The 21170-nt window shown below is 43.9% G+C and overlaps 1 protein-coding gene across 1 annotated transcript; it reads left to right on the top strand.

The window, feature by feature from the left end:
• Positions 1–1226: 1226 nt before the first annotated feature.
• On the top strand, positions 1227–2220 carry LOC118578680 (olfactory receptor 2A12-like). Its single transcript, XM_036179828.1, has one exon. It carries the CDS (start codon positions 1276–1278, stop codon positions 2218–2220), a length of 945 nt encoding a protein of 314 aa, XP_036035721.1. The 5' UTR covers positions 1227–1275.
• Positions 2221–21170: the final 18950 nt, after the last annotated feature.

Genomic DNA, 21170 nt, shown 5'->3' with positions numbered 1-21170 from the left:
AGATGGAGAAGAGGAGGGTGGGGTTGGCACTGTGGTGTTCTGCAATTTCCAGATGAGTGATGGTGCTGAGGACCTGAGCCTCATCAGTGCTCACTAGACAGCTGCCTTGTGAAATGCCCTTTAAATATTGTTCACTGTTCCATCAGAGTATCTGTTGTTATGTTTGTGCTTTTCTAATTCTTTCTATAAATATTTTGAGCACTTCTTTTTTGCTTATTCTAGATTACCATTATTTTTCCTCTCTATGAAAAGTACCTTTTTGTGCTCTTTTAGAGAAAATTTTGCTTACCCAGAAAGGATAAAGATATTTATCTGGTTTATTATAAAAATCTGGTTGTTTTAGATTTGTCACTTAAAGCTATGGTACACCTGGAATTGATGTTTTGTGTGTGCAGGGAGGTGGGAGTAAATAAGGAAGATGATTCCTTCGTTCATATGCACACACCCATCAGGGTTCCCTGAGAAGGCAATGTCTCCAGCGCACTGCACATGTGAACTTCCATCCTTATTCATTTGACTGGATGTGTGTGGGCCTGAATTTGGTTTGTCATCTTCATCTGTTTGTTTACTCTCTCCTACTCTCTTTTCCTGCCTGTCTGTGCTGCACTGTGTGGGTGTTCTGAGACTGACATGGGATCTTTTCTCAATTGCTCTCACCTTACTGGGGCGCAGGGTCTCTCAGTTGACCCAAGTGCTAATCATTCCAGTTGGTGTAGCTAGAAGCCTTCTTACTGTGGGGATCTGGAATGGGAGTGTGAGATTGCATGTGATGTGTCATGTGCTAAATGGTGTTTCCAAGAGTTATAGGAGAGGCTTTAGATACTCATCATAGTCCTGAGACATGAGTGTCATCAGCCTCATTTGATAGATGAAGAAACTGAGGCATAGGGAGGTTCAGCAACTTGAGAAGTGTGCATAGAAACTGAACAGCATGCTCGAACCCAGACCTCAGCCTTTCTTTTTAAAAATTATAATGTATTTTAATGTATATATTTTATGTATATATTTCTATATACCTGAAAATGTATGTAGGTTTTTGCCTACATGCATATCTATGCACCTTGTGTATGTCTTGCCTCTGGAGGCCAGAAGAGGTAGTCAGATCTCATTGAACTGGAGTAACAGACAGCTCTAAGCTATCTGATCCCCTGGAATAGCAGTCAGTGCTCTTATCCTTTGAGGTGTCTCACCAGGCTCCATCTCTCCTTTCTCCCTCTGTAGCTACCATGTGTCAGATGACACATAGATGAATGTGATTCTGTTACAGCCTCCACCATGTGGATGATTCCAGGGCAGAACCAAAGCTGGGTTTCTGAGTTTATCCTGCTTGGCTTCTCCAGTGACCCCACAACCAACAGCATCCTCTTCATTGTGTTCCTTCTCATCTACCTGTGCTCAGTCCTGGGCAATGGGCTCATCATCACGCTGATCTGCCTGGACACACAGCTGCACACTCCCATGTACTTCTTCCTCTGTATACTTGCCCTGTTGGATATGTGCTATGTCACCACCACCATGCCCCAGATGTTGGTGCATCTTCTTGCTCACTCTCAGACCATCTCCTTTGCTGGCTGCTGGCTGCAAATGTATGTGTTTGGTGCTCTGGGTATAACTGAATGCACCTTCTTTGTTGTCATGGCTTATGACAGATATGTGGCCATTTGCTACCCACTTCGTTATACTGTCATCCTCAACTGGGGACTGTGCATACGGTTGGCAGCTGGGACTTGTGTCTGTGGTTTCCTCTCTGCTTCCTTACATACTTTCTTCACCATGAGTCTGCCATATTGTGGGCCCAACAAAGTCAACCACTATTTCTGTGAAGGTCCTTCAGTGCGTAGCCTGGCTTGTATGGATACCCACGTCATTGAGATGATAGATCTGGTCTTGAGTGTTTTTGTGGTTGTGACTCCCATTTCCTTCATTGTGGTCTCCTACATTCGTATTGTCAAGGCTATTCTCAAGATCAAGTCCACCCAGGGCCGCTGCAAAGCTTTCTCTACCTGTGCCTCCCACCTGACTGTGGTCACATTCTTCTATGGTCCAGCCACTTACATCTACATGAGGCCCAACTCCAGCTACTCCCCTGAGCGAGACAAGCAGATCTCACTCTTTTACAATGCCTTCACAGCCTTGCTCAATCCCGTGGTCTACAGTCTGAGAAACAAAGACATCAAGAGAGCATTTCTGAAGGTGATGGGGCATGGTAGGGTGAACTAGAGAACCAGGATCTAGGAGAAGCTTGATTGAAGTATTTAGTATTTAAGGAAGGCAGAGTGTCTTTATTGAATGTAACTGATCTATGCAAATGAACTAGTGTTGTACTTGGGACAAACCACTGTGAAACCAAGGTGGCTGTCTTGATTGACAGGCTACACTAAGGTACAAGTCCACACACCTCAGTAATCTTACTGGATCATAGCTGCAAAGATTCATCTCATTTTGTGGCTGTAGGTTGGGAGTGACCTTTTCTCTCACATCCGTTCTGAAGCAGGAACCTTATATCCAACATGTTGTCCTAGAACAGAAGGAAAGGAACAGTGGGCAAACTCACAATGACTCAGCTTCTCAAGAGTGACCTGCTTCTATGTCCACTTTCTATTGGCAAATAAGTAGTGTGGTCCAGTCTGAGAGCAGAAGGTGGGAAAGTGTTTTGTCTAGAGAGAAGAAATACAAGTTCTGTGGCCATGGTCTGATATGTTGGTGCCTCTACCTGGAAGGCAGCAAGTAATGTGCATTAGGTAATCTGATGTAGTTCCCAGGAAACAACAGCATACCTACAAACCACCACAAAATGTGCTAACTGTGGATAGCATGATAGTAGAGACAGCAGAAGGCTGAGGCCTATATGCTCAGTAGCACAGCGTTTGTTGTCAGGACATAAGTAAGCTGATCGATTGTGGAACAGAAACAATGCAGCTCAGAGAACTAACTTCGCATATAAACTCAGTGTGGTCTGTGGGGGAGACATGATGACGTCTTCTGTCAATGATGCAATGTTGGTAGTGAAGGGAGCTGGGGTCTCATCAGAATCTCTCAACTTCTGCTCCAATTTCAGGTACCATGCAAGGGCATTTCCCAATGTTGACCTCAGACTGTTGCCTCCCTTGCATGGTGGTAGGTATGGATTGCCTCTCATCTTCAGAAGAGCTCTTACCTGACCAATCAGCAAATTCCTCTCTGGTTCAGTCTCCTGAACTATTCTTTTCTAAAAAGGCTTCAGACTCCAATTTTATTTTGTGGCCAGGTATTTTTGGATAATGGGTTCACTCTATTCAAGTTAATACTCATTACAATTTTCAAAATTTATTTTTATTAATTATTTCCATCCCAATTACAGTTTCCCTTTCCCCTATGCTATCCTCCAAGTCCCTCCCTCAAACCTCTCTTCTCCCCCCACCCCACAATCCACTTCTCATTTCTCTTCAGAAAAGGGCAGGTCTCCCATGTGTATCTAGTTGCAGTAAGACTAGGCTCCTCCTTTCCTATTTGGGCTAGAGAAGACAACCCACTTGAAGGAAAGGGTCCACCAAACAGGTAACAGACTCAGAGACAGCCCCTCTCCCACTGTTAGGAGACCCACAAGAGGACCTAGCTACACACCTGTAACAAATATGCAGAGGGCCCCAGTCGTCCCATTCAGGTTCCCTGGTTAGTGGTTTAGTGTAAGGATTATGTCCTTAATTACGTCACCAGCCTGCGCTGGTGTCCCAGCCTAAAAAGAGGGCGTGCTCTCTCTGTGTCCTCTTTTCCACAGTCTCTCCTTCCGTACTTCTCCCCCCTCTGCAAGTCTCTCTCTCTCTCTCTCTCTCTCTCTCTCTCTCTCTCTCTCTCTCTCAATAAAGCTCTAGAAAGGTAACCATGGCTCATGATTCTTCTGCTAACCAGCACTCTCCTCTGTTGGCATGCGACTGCCACCACTTAACCAACATTTAGTCTTTGTGAGCTCCTATGAGCCCAGGATAGTTGATTTTGTGGTTTTCTTTTGGTGTCCTTGGCCTCTTTGGCTCCCATAATCCTCCCTGCCCCCGCTTTCACATTACACACACATAAATTCTATTACATTCCCTAGGCTAACCTGGAACTTAACCATATTCATGAAGATAACCTTGAATTTTTGATCTTCCTGCCTCCACCTCTCCAGTGCTGGAATGATAGGCTCGTGGCATCACAGCTCAGGACATTTTTGCTTCTTTGATGATGTGTTATAAATGTTTTCAATTTGGTAAAATACAATTCGTGTAATTTTTGTGAGGTGGTGGAGATAGGGTCTCCTTATGGTGACACTCATGTCACTGGAGCAGTAGATGAGAGCTACATCCTGATCCACAGACAGAGAGACCAGGAGTTATCATGAAACCTCAACGCCCACATCCAGTGACATATTTCCTCCAGCAATACCTCCTGTTTTAATTAGTGTTTCTATTGATGTGAAGAGGTACCGTAACCACAGCAATTCTTACAAAGGAAAACATTTGGTTGAGGCTAGCTTACAGTTCAGAGGTTCAGGTCATTATTATCGTGGCAGGAAGCATGCAGGCAGACATGTTCCTGGAGAAGGAACTGAGAGTTCTACTACTTGATCCACAGGCAACAGGAAGTGAACCATAACCCTGGGAGCAGCTTAAGCATAGGAGACCTCAAAGCCCACCCCTACAGTGACATGCTTCCTCCAACAAGAGCACACCTGCTCCAACAAGCCACATCGCCTCAACAATGTTTAAAAGTCCAAAGTTCATAGCCACAAATGATATAAAATACCTTGGGGTTACTCTAAATAAGCAAGTGAAGGACCTATATGACAAGAACTTTAAGTCCCTGAAAAAAGAAATTGAAGAAAATGTCAGAAAATGGAAAGATCTCCCATGCTCATGGATAGGCAGGATTAACATAGTAAAAATGGCAATCTTACCAAAAGCAATCTACAGATTCAATGCAATCCCCATCAAAATACCAACACAATTCTTCACAGACCTGGAAACAATAATACTCAACTTCATATGGAAAAACAAAAAACCCAGGATAGCCAAAAGAATCCTGTACAATAAAACAACCTCTGAAGGCATCATGATCCCCGACCTCAAGCTCTACTATAGAGCTATAGTAATAAAAACAGCTTGGTACTGGCATAAAAACCGACATGTAGACCAATGGAATCGAATTGAAGACCCTGGCATTAACCCACACACCTATGAACATATAATTTTTGACAAAGAAGCCAAAAATGTACAATGGAAAAAAGAAAGCATCTTCAACAAATGGTGCTGGCATAACTGGATGTCAACATGTTGAAGGCTGCAAATAGATCCATATCTGTCACCGTGCACAAAACTTAAGTCCAAGTGGATCAAAGATCTCAACATAAATCCAGTTACTCTGAACATGATAGAAGAGAAAGTAGGAAGTACTCTTGAACGCATTGGCACCGGAGATCACTTTCTAAATATAACACCAGTAGCACAGACACTGAGAGAAACAATCAATCAATGGGACCTGATGAAACTGAGAAGCTTTTGTAGAGCAAAGGACATGGTCAGCAAGACAAAGCGACAGCCTACAGAATGGGAAAAGGCCTTCACCAACCCCACATCTGACAGAGGGCTGATATCCAAAATATATAAAGAACTCAAGAAATTAGACATCAAAATGCCCAACAGTCCAATTAAGAAATGGTCTATAGAACTAAACAGAGAATTCTGAACAGAGGAAACTCAAATGGCTGAAAGACATTTAAGGAATTGCTCAACATCCCTAATTATCCAGGAAATGCAAATCAAAATGACTCTGAGATACTACCTTACACCTGTCTGAATGGCTAAGATCAAAAACACTGAAGACACCTTATGCTGGAAAGGATGTGGAGCAAGGGGAACTATCCTCCACTGCTGGTGGGAATGCAAACTTATACAGCCACTTTGGAAATCAATATGGCGCTTCCTTAGAAAATTGGGAATCCATCTCCCCCAAGACCCAGCTGTAGCACTCTTGGGCATATACCCAAGGAATGCTCAATCATACCACAAGGGCATTTGCTCAGCTATGTTCATATCAGCATTGTTTGTAATAGCCAGAACCTGGAAACAACCTAGATGCCCTTCAACTGAAGAATGGATAAAGAAAATATGGTACATATACACAATGGAGTACTACTCAGCAGAGAAAAACAATGACATCCAGAAAAAATCATCCTGAGTGAGGTAACCCAGACTCAAAAAGACAAACATGGTATGTACTCACTCATAGGAGGATACTAGATGTAAAACAAAGATGACTAGACTGCTACTCACAACTCCAGGGAGGCTACCTAGAAAACAGGACCCTAAGAAAGACCCAATGACAGAGAAATGGATGAGATCTACATGAACAACCTGGAAGTAAGTGGGGGTAATGAAGGGCAGGGTTTGAGGGAAAGAGAGCTTAGGGGAGCAGGAGATCCCAGCTGGATCAAGAACAGAAAGGGAGAACATGGAATAACAGACCATGATAAATGAAGACCACATGAGAACAGGAAGAAACAAAATGTTAGAGAGGCCCCCAGAAATCCACAATGATACCTCCACTGCAGACTACTGGCAATGGTCGAGAGAAAGCCTGAACTGACCTAGTCTGGTGATCAGATGGCCAAACACCCTAACTGTCGTGCTAGAGCTCTCATCCAATAACTGATGGAAGTGGATGCAGAGATCCTCAGCCAGGCCCCAGATGGAGCTCCAGGAGTCCAATTGACGAGAAAGAGGAGGTATTGTATGAGCGAGAATTGTTGAGGCCAAGATTGGAAAAACCACAGGGACAAATATCCAAACTAATGTAAACACATGAATTATGAACCAAAAGCTTTGGAGCCCCCACCTGGATCAGGCCTTCTGGATAAGTGAGACAATTGAATAGCGTGATGTGTTTGGGAGACACCGAGGCAGTGGGACCGGGACCTGTCCTTAGTGCATGAGCTGGCTGTTTGGAACCTGGGGCTTATGTGGGGACACTTTGCTCAGCCTGGAAGGTTGGGACTGGACCTGCCTGTACTGAATCTACCAGGTTGAGCTGAATCCCCAGGGGAGTGTTTGCCCTGGAGAAGATGGGAATGGAGGAGGGCGGGGCTGGGAAGCAGGTAGGGGCGGGGGTGGGAGGAGGGAGGACAGGGGAACCCATGGCTGATATGCAAAACTGAAACACAAATATCCGTATTAAAAAAATAAAATTTGAAAAAAACCTCGGAAGTTCAAATTCTCCTCTGAGATTCATGCAACCTTTATTTTTAAATGATTTATTTATTTTTATTTTATGTTCATTGATGTTTTGCCTGTATGTATGTCTGTGTGAGGGTGTCAGATTCCCTGGAACTGGAGGAGATACAGACAATTGTGAGCTGCCATGTGGGTGCTGGGAATTGAACCTGGGTCCTCTGAAAGAGCAGACAGTGCTCTTAACCACGGAACCATCTCTCCAGCCCCTCATGCAATCTTTTAACTGTAAATCCCCTATATAATCAGGATAAAAAAGCAGATCACATACTTCCAACATATAATGGCACAGGTTATACATTACCATTCCTAATCATAGGAAAGGGAGCATAGTGAGGAAGTACTGGACTAACTCAAGACTAAAAACCAGCAGGGAAAAATTCTAACTCTGCACTTCCATGTCTCATGCCAAATCGCTCTTCAGATCTCCAACTCCTTTCAGCTTTGTTGACTGCAACATACATCTTTCTCTTGGGCTGGTTCCATTCCCTGTTAGCAGTTTTCCTTGGAAGGTATCGCATGACTCCAGCATCTCTATAATCTGGGGATCTCCAAGGCAATCCACAGAGCTTCACACAATGTCCTCTCTAGGCCTCCATTCAGGGACATCCCTGACACATGCTTTGCCTCAGCGATTTTCCTTAGATGTGAAGGCAAATTCCATACCCCATTTCTTCTGTCCTTACTTCTAAAGCCAGAACCACATGGCCAAAGCTGCCAAGCTCTGCTGCTTGCTAGGGCTGGAACATCCTCATGTTCAGTTACATCCTCACCAGCTTTCTGTTTCTGATTGTTTTCTTCACTGCCGAAGCTTGGCTGTCCTGGAACTTGCTCTGTAGACCAGGCTGGCCTCAAACTCGGAGATCTGCCAGCCTCTGCTTTTTCAGTGCCTGGATTAAAGGTGTGTGCCACCACACCTGGCTCTAGGATTTTCTTTAATTCCTTTTCACAAGTTGGAAACTTAGCTGGGTGGGATCTTGCCCTGAGGTCCCTTTATTCCATTTCTTGATCTGTTTATCTCCTTGAACACCGGATTTAGCTCCATTCCACTTTCTGGTGCTCCTTTTCTCCTCAAGTTGTTCTCTGTCTTGTATTTTTATTTTCTCAGCGTGCTCCTTTTAATTATAAATCTTCATTAGAGTTAACCTCAATAACCACATGACAGAGTCTATAGCAGACTGTTTTGCAATTTCCTCTGCCAACAGAATCCAAAGCTCTTCACTTTAGCTTCAGGCAGACTTTTTGGACAAGGGCAAAAAGCAGCCACATTCTTCAACAGAATATCACAAGAAAGATCTCTAGGCAACATACTAAAGTTCTTTGAAACCCCTTAAGGCATGTACCCACAGTTCATGAAATCACACTCAGCATTGTAGTATGAATCCTAATTGGTCTTATTAATAAAAACCCAAAATCAGATATCAGGGTGAAAGCTGAGATCAGAGAAGCAGGGTAGAAAGCCATTAGTTCTCACCTCTACAAAATCATCAGCTGAAAGAGACTGAGTTTCTGTCTCCTCCCACTTTGTATTCCTCTCTCCACCCAGCCATATCACTTCCTGCCTCCACCTCCCTAGTGCTGGGCTTAAAGGTCTGAGATCCCAATTGCTGGGATCAAAGGCATGAGATCTCAAGTGTTGAGATCAAAGGTGTGTGCCACCACTGTCTGGTCTCTATGGCTAGCTAGTGGTTTAGCTCTGAACTCGGATCTTCAAGCAAGCTTTATTCGTTAGAACTGTTGGTTAAGTGGCAGAGCTGGTTGGTGGAAAAATCATGAGCCATGGTTTCCTTTCTGGAGCTTTATTGGGAGAGGGTGTGTGTGTGTGTGTGTGTGTGTGTGTGTGTGTGTGTGTGAGAGAGAGAGAGAGAGAGAGAGAGAGAGAGAGAGAGAGAGAGAGAGAGAGAGAGAGAAACCGCACAGAGTGGGGGAGGACAGATGGAAGGAGAGAGAGTTTGGAAAGAAAGAACGCGCAGAGGACACGCCCGCTTTTTAGGCTGGTGACATAATTAGGGACACCTTACAAGATCCCAAACAAAATATCACCACATGGCACTGCTGTGGAATAATTCTTCTGTATACTGTAAAGATTTATCACTTGAATTGCTTTATTAAAAAGCTGAGTGGCTGATAACTAGGCAGGAAATATAGGCAGAACAACCAAACTAAGGATGCTGGGATGTAGAAAGGCAGAGTCAGAGGAGATGCCAGCAGGCACAGAAGGAACAAGCCATGCTGGAGGACAGATAAAGCTACAAGCCATGTAGCAGAACATAAAATGGGTTAATTTAAATTGTAAGAGTTAGCTAGTAACAAGCCTGAGACATTGGCAAAGCATTTACAATTAATATTAAGACTCTGAGTGGTTATTTGAGAGAGGGCATTTGGGACAGGAAAACTCTGCCTGCACAGCACCACTGCCTTCCACACTTCTACTAGTAGGGCCCATTAAGTAGCACTTAAAGTGTTCAACAGACTTTCTAATCCACAGTCCCAAAGTCCATATTCCTTCAGACAAAAGCATGGTTAGGCCTATCACAGCAGTCCTTAGTGCCTGGTACCAACTTGTCTTAGTTAGGGTTTCTATTGCTGTGAAGAGACACCACAACCATGGCAACTCTTATAAAGGAAGAATTTAATTGAGGCTAACTCACAATTCAGAGGTTTAGCCCAGTATCATCATGGCGGGTAGCATCCAACCAGACCTGGTGTTAGAGAAGGAGCTGAGCAAGTGAATTTTAACACTGGGCATAGATTAAGCATAGAAGACCTCAAAGTCCACCCCAATAGGGACACACTTCCTAAACCAAGGCCACACCCACTAAAGGCCATACTTCCTAATGGAGACACTCTCTTTGGTGGTCATTTTCTTTCAAACCACCATACCTTCTAATCCTTCCAAAGTGTTCTACACCCTGGTGACTAAGCATTTAAATATATGAGCCTATGGGGCCATTCTTATTCAAACCACCACAGGCCTCTTCTGAGTCCCTTATACTTCCCATTGAACTTTAGGATCCACTTGGCAATTTCAAAAGACTGACAGCTAGGATTATGATAGAAGTTCATTGAATTTGTGTGTCTGCTTAGAATGTGCAGATATCTTAACAATATAGTCTTTTGATATAATGACCACAGCTTTCAAATGACCATGTGAACTCAGTGCTGGTATATATGGTGCTGTTACAGATATTATATATTTAAATACATATATAAACCACACCTTAAATGATGAAAATGCTTTAGTTTCCTTTTATCATTGATGCCTATAATTAACAGGGCTCCCATGTACTAGATCACAAAGCTGGCATCATCAAATGTCTTTGTGCACCCACAGAAATCTCTAGTAGTCTATGAAAGCACAAGTAGGTAACATGAGAAAGTGATCCAAGTGATCTACTCCTGCTAAATCCCTTCCACAGTTTGATCCTGTGGTCCCCAGGGGCAGTTCCCTACAGTAAGTTGGGCAGGAGGAGCAAACTCATGCTGGTTACACATGGTTCTGTATGACATGCCTGCCTTACCTGATGGTGGACAGCAGAGCACTGTGTCTTATTTCTGAGATGTACCTGAAGACAGCCGTGAAGAGAAACCCATTTAGGGGACAGAACATTGTCCATGACATTTAGTTTGGAAGAAGAAGTGTCTTCCAGGTAAGAGTCTATATTGATGAATACGTTTTGGCCTGTGGGCTGGTTACATGGTCAAGAACATTCATGGAATATAATTGTAAAATTGGAGAGAGTGAGCATGGGGAGATCTGTGCATAGCCTTCATAGAAATGGAAAGAATATGAAGATGTTTCTGTCTCATCTGAATCCGCATCAGGGGTGTCCTCAACAGGAGAGGCTACAGGAGTTAAGTGGATAGGATGACATTCTCTGCAGATACCTGTGAGCTCCTTTGCCTGGCCATCCTCTCACTGCTTGTCATGGTCATCTCCACTGTCAACTCTTCTGGATTTTGAATCACCATGGATCACCCCTATGGGATGTTGTGAGTGTGTTTCCAGAAAGTTTTAACTGATGTGGGGTGCTCCACCTAGATTGTGGGTGTCACCTTTCCAGGGTCTGGGTCCTACAAAGTGTAAAGGAGAGAATGGTCTTAGCAAGGGCATCTGCCTGTCTGCTTCCTGACTGGAAATACAACATGACCCCAAGTCTGCTCCTACTTCCACAACTTCCCTGCCATTACTGACTGTGTCCCCAGACCCTCAGTCTAAATAAATCCTTCCTCAAGTCATTTGTGTTAGGTATTTTGTCACAGCAACAAGGAACATAACTAATAACTTGCCCAGTGAACTGATGAACACCAGGCTCAGGTGTCAGGGATGGAGGCTATGCATGGGCTCAACAGCATGGCTGGTGACTATCTTAGAAGCAGGCCTGGCTTCACCCTCCTTTGCTTCTGTTCTTATGGTGAGTTGCTTGTTAAACATCTAGCATCCCACATCAAGGGTAACATCTGACTATGCAAAGTTCTGTTGTAGACTCTGGTATATCACCAACTCTATAGTTCAATTTTCTGAGCCAGACATCAAGATTAACAGTACATTTCAGATGGATGTTTTAGCTGTGAAATGACTTTTTTTTTTAAAGTTAACACTGACAACAGTAACATTCTTAGGTATCATTGGTACTATGATCATCACTGTCATCCTTACATACTATTTGTTTTCTGTTGTTGTTGTTGACACCATCAACGTTCTATTCATCATTCTCTTGCTTGCCAAGTCTGTGTGTCCATATGTTCTATCACACAGGACTCAGAGCCCTGAATTTCCAAACACAAGGCCCTGGATACTGAGAACACATGCAGTCTGGTCTTGTGACAGGTTAATTATCACTGGGCAGCAGGAGTACAGGTCTTCCTTCAAGTTGCAAGACAACAGAGTGGGGATCCTGGCATAATGTTTAGGGCTCACAGCCTGGAGCGGGGATCCTGGGATGATTGAATGAACCCACAGCTGAGAGGCCATACATGAAGGTTCCAGGCTTCCACCAATTATCTCATCTGCTTGAGAATCACTTTTATTTGGGGGACTTAGATTTCATAGCTCTAAAAGATTAAGGAGCTGGCTATGCTGGTCTCACATGCCCTTTCTGATTCAGAGAACACCAGAATGCCTTAAACCAACATCAATAACAAAGTAGTCTTGGCCATGGCAAAGGCTCAGTATCTATCATTACATTCACCACATCTGTGAAATGGGGACCTTAGGCTTACACTGTAGGCCTGTTGTGAAGATCTGATGAGAAACTAGCTATAAGATTCAGTGTGATGTCCCAAGGGACTATTTTAATGGTCTCACTGTTTAGTAACAGCACAACTTACTATTCCCCTCAGGGTCCTCCAAACACAAAACCAGAAAGCTTTTTGAAGTTTTCTTATCAAATGAGCCAATTCTCACATGGTCCATTAATGAGGCATTGCCATCTGGGGGCCAATTAAGGAGTCTCTGGATGTAAGAACTGTGGATCTTCTGGCTTCTCCTTTCTCAAAGCTCACCATCTTCTCCTTCAGGCCTGTAGGTCCACCTGGTTCAGAATGAAACCTCTAGAGTTTGACTTTTCTTAATGCTGACCTCTGGGTGACCCCACGACCACTGAGTATCAAGAGCATTTTTGGTCAGAGCCCAGGTATAGCCATTAACTTGAACTCACACATCAGGTATCTGATAGACAAGACAGATTTAGTGTCACCACAGAGACAAGTGGCCAAGCTCTGGAATTGGTTCTGTCATTAACTACTTGGGTGACCTTTGCCAAATTGTTCATGTTTTCTGGGTCACTGTTCCTTTATCTGTACAATGGGCATGTAAAACTGTTTTGAGAATTTCAAAGTGCTGCTGTCATTTAAAAATACAGCAGTCACTTAGGGTAGACAGGAGGATCTGTTATGTCTACCTATCTTTTCAAGTCCAGATTTCCAACATGTAGTTGTTTTTCTGCCATATTGATGACATCCATGTCTAACTCAAATGGTGTGTGTGTGTGTGTGTCTCCCTCTTGAGCCTTTCTCTATAAATTTATAATAAAATCTCTATTACTAAAAACAAACGAACAAACAGACAAACAAACAAAACAAAAATAACAGACCAGGATGGTTGTGTCATTTAGTATGTGGCACTCAATGGGTTCGGCCTGCTTCTCTCTGAACCTGTCTCCTTGTCTATCCCAGTGGAGTGAACCTCTGCCTGAACTTATTGGTGAAATTATTAAGGCCACTCCATGTAGTTAAAAAGGAGGTTTGTTTTGTGGGGTAACTTACAAATGAAGGGATAGGTTGCAGTGTCTGGGAAAGGGATGGCATAGTCCAGTGGTGTTCTCTGGAGAACTCTGCTCAGTCTACCTCCAGTGTCCAGGGTCTTGGAACCAAAAGAAGCCTCTCCTCTTCATCCTAGGTCTTCAGCATCCTCCCTCAGCCCCACCTTGTAGGTGTGACCATTACGAAAGTCTCAACGGGGGTTGGAACTTCCAGGCCAAGGCTGGAATGGCTACCCACTACATCTCCCCCTTTTGTCTAAACAAGAAGGTTCTAGCCTAATACAAGACTATATACAAAGAAATGGTTATCAAATATTGTCCAGGAGTAATGAGGGATAATGACATAGATCAGTTGGAATTACAATCAATGCAAACAATATCAAGCAAAAAACACATACTAAAATCTAGGGAAGTCTAGTGTGTGAGTAAATGGCATGTTACAAAGATCATTCCAAAAGGTGTCCTATCCTAAAGAACCTGGGTCTAATACTTAATATATTCTATCTAAGATATTATATATAAAGTTATAACTATAACTGCTAGTCTTCAACCTCATCAAAGACCTGAGAAGGAATATAATAATACCTGAGAAATGGGAGAAGGATGCAAGCAACTTTTGGGAGTCTTGTAAGAGTAGACAGAGACAGCTGGCAGCCTGGACAGTCACCTAATGTTTCTCAGCATCGTTGGTGCATTCAAATTGGCTACAGGCCAAGAGTATCTGACAGACCATTTTCAGAAGTAGGAATTCTGAAAGATCATCTCACTCTGTCTTGGCAAAGTACAGTGATTGCTTTCCTTGTGTCCCACTTGTTCAGAAAGGACAGCATTCATACTGTCAGCAGTTGAGGCAAGGGAAGTTCTTTGCCCAGTAGGCCATTTTGTGCCAAGAAGACAAACTTCCAAATGCAAATGAAGTCAAACATTTGGTAGAGCATGAGACTCTTAATTTCAGGGTCATGGGTTCATGCCCCACATTGGGCGCCAGATATTGGTGAAATTACTAAGGCCACTCCACGTAGTTAAAAAAGAGGTTTATTTTGTGGGGTAACTTACAAATGAAGGGATAGGTTGCAGGTCTGGGAAAGGGATGGCACAGTCTGGCAGTGTTCTCTGGAGACCTCTGCTCAGTCTACCTCCAGCGTCCTGGGTCCTGGAACCAAGAGAAGCCTCTCCTCTTCATCCTGGGTCTTCAGCGTCCTCCCTCAACCTCACCTTTTAGGCGTGACCATTACCAAAACCTCAGTGGGGATTGGAACTTTCAGACCAAGGTTGGAATGGCTACTCACTACATGGACTCTGCTGCCTCTCCAGAGCTGATGAGGACCAACAGCGGGAGTGGGAAGAGTTGGGGTCAGAGCTGTGGGACAAGGCTGAGCAACAGCACTGCAGGGGTCAGGGCTGTGTCAAGGTGCTTCTGATTTGTGCTGATGGCCAATTACTAAGGTGCAAATCCACCCATCATGGCAGTGTCATGGTGACAACACATGCCTCTGGACAGCAGTCAAGATCACATGTCATTGTCCAGTGTTTCAAGCAGCAAAGGCACCACAGTAAACAACTTCTGGAGCACAGGGCACAGGACAGTGGAGGTGCTCACCAGGCTGTGCAGAGTTCAGAGCTTGTGTTATTCACTTTTATTAGTGCTGTGACTCAAACTCTAGCCTCAAGCACTCTATTTACTTGGGTGCTATACAGCTGAGTCACATTCCTAGACACTCTTTGTTTCCTGTCCAATTTATTTAGTTGTCATTTTATAATTAACTGTTATTGTTGGCTGTGTTTAAGGAGCAGCTCACAGACTCCAACCCCTTATCATCAATCACTCTTAGCAGGAAGACTTTATAGTCCCGTCTTCTCCTTCTGAATCCTTAGGAAACTAAGAGACAGAAGGCAGGGATGGAGATTCCAGGTCATGGAACACTGGCCAGAACATGTGGCAGGGTGCTGATATCATCACATTTATCCTCTAGCCATCCTAGAAGGGAAGAGTTACTATTGAAATTCTACAGAAGATGCAACTGGGGCAGAAAAACAGCAAGTTCAAGAGAACATGCTTCAAAGCTATATATATTTGAACCCAAGTTCCTATTTGCATCTGAGAGATATGAACTGTATGAGTGTTTTCTCACTCCACTGGCATGAGATGTCACTGCTGATTCCATGTTGGTATGTCATGTTATGGGATATTTGTACACTGTGAAGAGGTATTGATGTGTTCGGCATAACAAAAAGCTGACTGCTCGTAGCTAGACAAGAGCTATATATAGGTAGATCTTCCCGGCAGAGAGACAAAGTGGATAATTCAGGCTCTCAATTATCAGGAGATGCCAAAGAGACCTGGAGCATCAGACAGAATGAAAGAAAGGTAAAAAGCCATATGGTAGAATGTAGATTAATATGAGCAGGTTAATTTAAGTTATAAGAGCTAATGAGACAAGCCTAAACTAAAGTGTAGTAGGAATCTTAAAGGTTCTTATTAATAAAATCAAACCTGAGGCCAGTTATTGGGGTGAATGCTGGAAGATCAAAGAGACAGAACAAGCCACAGTTTTCTTACCTCGCCGGTTCCTCAGCTGGTCTTGTTCCCTCAGACTGGAAGCTTCTGAGTCCTCCTCCACATGAATCTCAGCTGAACTGTGCTGCTCCAAAGCCTGAATGCTTATCCAGCCAAATGCTTAACTAACTCTGGTGCCTGGTTTTCACGCCTTATATACCTTTCTCTTTCTGCCCCCACTCCCTGGGATTAAAGACTGGAATTTTGGGATTAAAGACTGTGTCACCATGCCTAGCTGTTTCTAAAATAGCCTTGAACTCAGAGATCCAGCTAGCTCTGCCTCCTAAGTTCTGGGATTAAAGGTATGCACCACCACTGCCCAACTTCTGCTATGGCTTGCTCTGACCCATTTTCTAACCACCATTTCTGCCTCTGTTCTAGTGGCTGTCTGTTCTTTGACCCCAGATAAATTTATTAGGGTGCACAATATTGTGGGGAATACAATACCACCACACTAAAGCCAAGCTTTTATAATTAATAATAATTCTTCATGTTGTTATTTGTGAGATCCCAGCCCAAAGAAATATTGGGCTACAATGTCATGGTTGACACCTTTTTATTTGTTTTTGTTTGTTTTTTTGTTTTTGTATATGAGCATTTTGCCTGCACCTATGTATGTATTCCACATGCATGTCTAGTTCCTGGGAGATCAGAAAAGGGTACTAGATCTTCTAGAACTAGGGATAGAGGTGGTTGTGAGCTGCTATGTATGTTCTGGGAACCAATCTGGGTCCTTGGCAAGTCCAGCAAGTTCTCTGTTTCCCAGAGCTAACCCTCCAGCCTCCACTGTTGATGATTCTTTATTACATCAGAGGTTCTGGGTGACTTGCTCAGGTATTACATAGCTAAGAGGGATGGCTGTGATTGCACCAAGGTGGTTGAGGAAGGAAGAGGTGTGTGACTCTAACATGGTCTCCCAAGTGCCAGGGCTCAGGGTTTGGGCAGTAAAATCGGAATCAGAATGAGAACTCAAGTTCCTGACCTGTGTCTCAGGTGACCAGGTCTCACCTCCTCTTCTCTGAGCTGCTCTTATTCCCAATTAGTCTAGAGAAGGGAACAGGTCACCACTCCTCCTGTGGGTTCTTTCCTCCTGTTCTGCCCCAAAGGGTCTCACTGAAGCTCTCTTGTTGACAGCATCCAGAGATCATCTTAGCATCCCTACTGGGAACAGAAATGGTCCTTTCCTGGCTCTCCTGGGGAGGCTCAGAGAGGAGGCAGAGCCATAAAACCTCAGCCTCTAGTCCCACTGGGAAGAGGTGAAGATGTTTCAGCTTGCCTTTGTTAAGAAGGATATTATAGATGCCATCTTCAGGAGTCACAGCTGGCCTCTTGCAGAGGATACAGGAGATTCAGTTCTCAAACTCTACAGCACCTTGAAAATTTTCTGGAGATTGAGCTGCCAAGAATCCCAACTCCCTCGACTCAGTTGCTTCATGAGGCTTCCTCATAATAACTATTCAGTGACACATTCCCTGGATTTACAAGTGGTAAGATGGTCACTGGTGCTTGGCTTGTATTTGGGGTTCAGGCATCTGTGGGTCTAGAGGTAATAATTAGTCAAGCCATCCATCTCAGGTCCTCTGTGCTACATCTCAAACTCACAGATCTCTTTCCTTGTTGCCTGCTCTTCCTCCCTTTCTTAGCGTTGTTTCCTTACTTCTTTCTTTATTTCTCCCTTTATTCATTTAATAAATGTTTACAGAGGGTTGTCTGTTTCAAATCATGTTGAAAAACAAAGAATATGGAGTCCTGAGCTCAAAGATCTGAAGTGAAGCAGAAAGCCACGTCCATGAAGGGGCAGTGATGGCCAATGTCTTTAAAGGAGACACCACACCACAGAGACACTGTTGATACTTGTGGGCAGACCAATCATGATTTTTTTGGGTGATGGGGATTGTGAGTGTGCCTTAGCTTAGCTTGGCCTCAAATTGCTATATAGTCGAGTATTTCCTTGGAATCCCGATTCTAAAACTCCCAGATGCTGGCTTTGGAGGTTGGAGCTAGCATGTGTAGCATTTTCCTGCCTGGAAATCAATCATGTCTTTTTCTGTGAGTGTGAGCTCACAGACTTGGGGAGCAGTCCTGCTGGGTACATTGTAATACAGTTGGAGGCCACTGGGATGGAAAACTACAAAAGGCTGTGGATCACTAAATGGTTTCCCATGCTGTGAAAATCACAAGCCAAATCTTCTGTCCATGGTTTGTTCTAATTTATATACATCAAGGGCCTCCCATATTCAAACAGGAGGGGAAATCTCACCAGGGGAGCTGGTCTGTGACTAGCCATCCAGCTCTGTCCTAGGAGGACTCTGCCCTGTGCTGAGTCTCAATAAGCTCAACTAGATGGACACTGTGAAGACTTTGCCTTCCTCACTTCCCACTTCAGAGCCTGTGTGCCAGAAGCAGTGAAGGTGACTGAGAGCCAGGCTCTGAGGACACACCACCTAAACCCACACTGCTCCCATGCTGAGCTTGCAATCTGAAAAAAACCTCCCTCTCCAGGCCTTAGGTGCTCACCTATAACACACAGGTAAGAATACTTCCTTCAGTGAACTGTTGTGCTGTTAAACTAAAGTTAGTGCAACAATAGCTAGAATATATAAATTATCCAAGTCAATATTAGTTACTTTTTATTATTAGAAAGGTTAGGAAGTCACCCATCTAGCCATACTCCTTCAGAGACAATTCTTCATTAGTTGTCTGGGGTTTCAGTTAACAAGAGAGTAATAGGTTTTGTCCAAGTTGTTTGGTGTCAAAATTGATATCAAACCCCTTCTAGGATTCGTCAGCTTGTAATTGGCTAATGAACAAGAAATGCAAGATGTATCCTACCTAGGTAGCAGGTGGGAGGTAGTAGCATAACAGGAAAGGTTTCCTGGCCAAGCTAAGTTCTAGTGTGGCTACAGTGTGGGCAACACAATGCATGAGATCATCCTCACTCCATAATGAGAATCTAGGCACATGCCTTGAGGTGTGAGAGAGGCAGAGGCATGCGGGATACCCATAGTGCTTGCATGGAGATTTCTGCATGGAGAGATTGCAGACAGAGGAGACAGTTGTGTGCTGAGTCTGAGTTTTCACAGGCAGGCAGGTTAGGAATGATCTGTGCATCTGACTCTAATGATGGGTCATGGGAGATTTTAAAAGGATTTTTAACAGGGGCCAGATAGTAGCAGTGTGATTTCTTTTAAAAACTGAGGTAGCAGTCATATGGAGAATGCAGACAAATGGCCAGTAGTAAGAAGGGGAAGTGGACTCTAAGTCCTGCCCCTAAACAAGAAACTATTGCAGTTGATACCTGCTAGGAAAGGTAAAATCTTTATTCCAACAGTGTCATTGAGCATATCAGTTATATTCCAGGGCAGCTCACTTGCCCAGGAGGAGTTGGCCAATAGGAAACTGATTCCATGGTTTGGTTTATGCTTTTGTTCTGTTTTTTTTCTTTTGATTTTCTTTCTTTAATTTTAAAAACAATGTTGTTTGTTTGTTTTGAAGGAGAGAATGAGGGGAGAAAGAACATGAGGTTGGGTGGAAAGGATCTGGAAGAAGTTGGAGAAGGGAAATAATATGATCTAAGTATATTGACTGAAATGTTTTCAAAATTTAAAATAAAAAAGACTATTGGAGCTCCACCTGGGGCCTGGCCGTGGATCTCTGCATCCACTTCCATCAGTTATTGGATGAGAGTTCTAGCACGACAGTTAGAGTGTTTGGCCATCCGATCACCAGACTAGGTCAGTTTGGGCTTTCTCTCAACTATTGCCAGTAGTCTACAGTGGAGGTATCATTGTGGATTTCTGGGGACCTCTCTAGCACTTTGCTTCTTCCTATTCTCATGTGGTCTTCATTTATCATGGTCTGTTAATCCTTGTTCTCCATCCAGCTGGGACCTCCTGCTCCCCTAAGCTCTCTTTCCTTCATTACCTTGCCATTCATTACCCTCACTCATGTCCAGGTTGTTCATGTAGATCTCATCCATTTCTCTGTCACTGAGCAATCTCTGTGTCTTTCTTAGGGTCCTGTTTTCTAGGTAGCCTCCCTGGAGTTGTGAGTAGCAGTCTAGTCATCTTTGTATTACCTCTAGTATCCTCCTCTGAGTGAGTACATACCATATTTGTCTTTTTGAGTCTGGGTTACCTCACTCAGGATGATTTTTTTCTAGATCCATCCATTTGCCTGCAAACCTTATGATGTCATTGTTTTTCTCTGCTGAGTGGTACTCCATTGTGTATATGTACCACATTTTCTTTATCCATTCTTCAGTTGAAGGGCATCTAGGTTGTTTCCAGGTCCTGGCTATTACAAACAATGCTGATATGAACATAGCTGAGCAAATGCCCTTGTGGTATGATTGAGCATTCCTTGGGCATATGCCCAAGAGTGGTATAGCTGGGAGTCCAACTGTTGAGAAAGAGAAGGGATTGTATGAGTGAGAATTGTTGAGACCAAGATTGGAAAAAGCACAGGGACAAATAGCCAAACTAATGGAAACGCATGTACTATGAACCAAAAACTTTGGAGCCCCCAACTGGATTAGACCCTCTGGATAAGTGAGACAATTCAATAGCTTGAACTGTCTGGGAGGCACCCAGGCAGTGGGACCGGGACCTGTCCTTAGTGCATGAGCTGGCTGTTTGGAACCTGGGGCTTATGCAGGGACACTTTGCTCAGCCTGGGAGGAGGGGACTGGACCTGCCTGTACTGAATCTACCAGGTTGAGCTGAATCCCCAGAGGAGTCTTTGCCCTGGAGGAGATGGGAATGGGGGTGGGCTGGAGGGGAAGTGGGGGCGGGAGGGGGTGTAGCAGAATTGTTATAAGTTCTTATTAATAAAATAAACTCGAGGCCAGTTATTGGGGTGAATACTGGAAGATCAGAGAAGCAGAACAAGCCACAGCTTCCTCACCTTGCCAGTTCCTCAGCTGGTCTTGTTTCCTCAGACTGGAAGCTTCTGTGTCCTCATCCCAATGGCTCTCAGCTGAACTGTGCTGCTCAAAGCCTAAAAGCTTAACCAGCCAAATGCTGCTAATTTCTGGTCTTCTCGCCTTATATATCTTTCTACTTTCTGCAGCCACTCCCTGGGATAAAAGGCTAGATTTCTGGGATTAAA

This window comes from Onychomys torridus, chromosome 2, assembly GCF_903995425.1.
Source record: "Onychomys torridus chromosome 2, mOncTor1.1, whole genome shotgun sequence".
Lineage (NCBI taxonomy): Eukaryota > Metazoa > Chordata > Mammalia > Rodentia > Cricetidae > Onychomys > Onychomys torridus.
This window is presented reverse-complemented; position numbering and strand designations above follow the sequence as displayed.

Bases quoted from the DNA above. Each gene is read 5' to 3' on its own strand.
- LOC118578680 (XM_036179828.1), top strand. From the start codon at position 1,276: ATGTGGATGATTCCAGGGCAGAACCAAAGCTGGGTTTCTGAGTTTATC.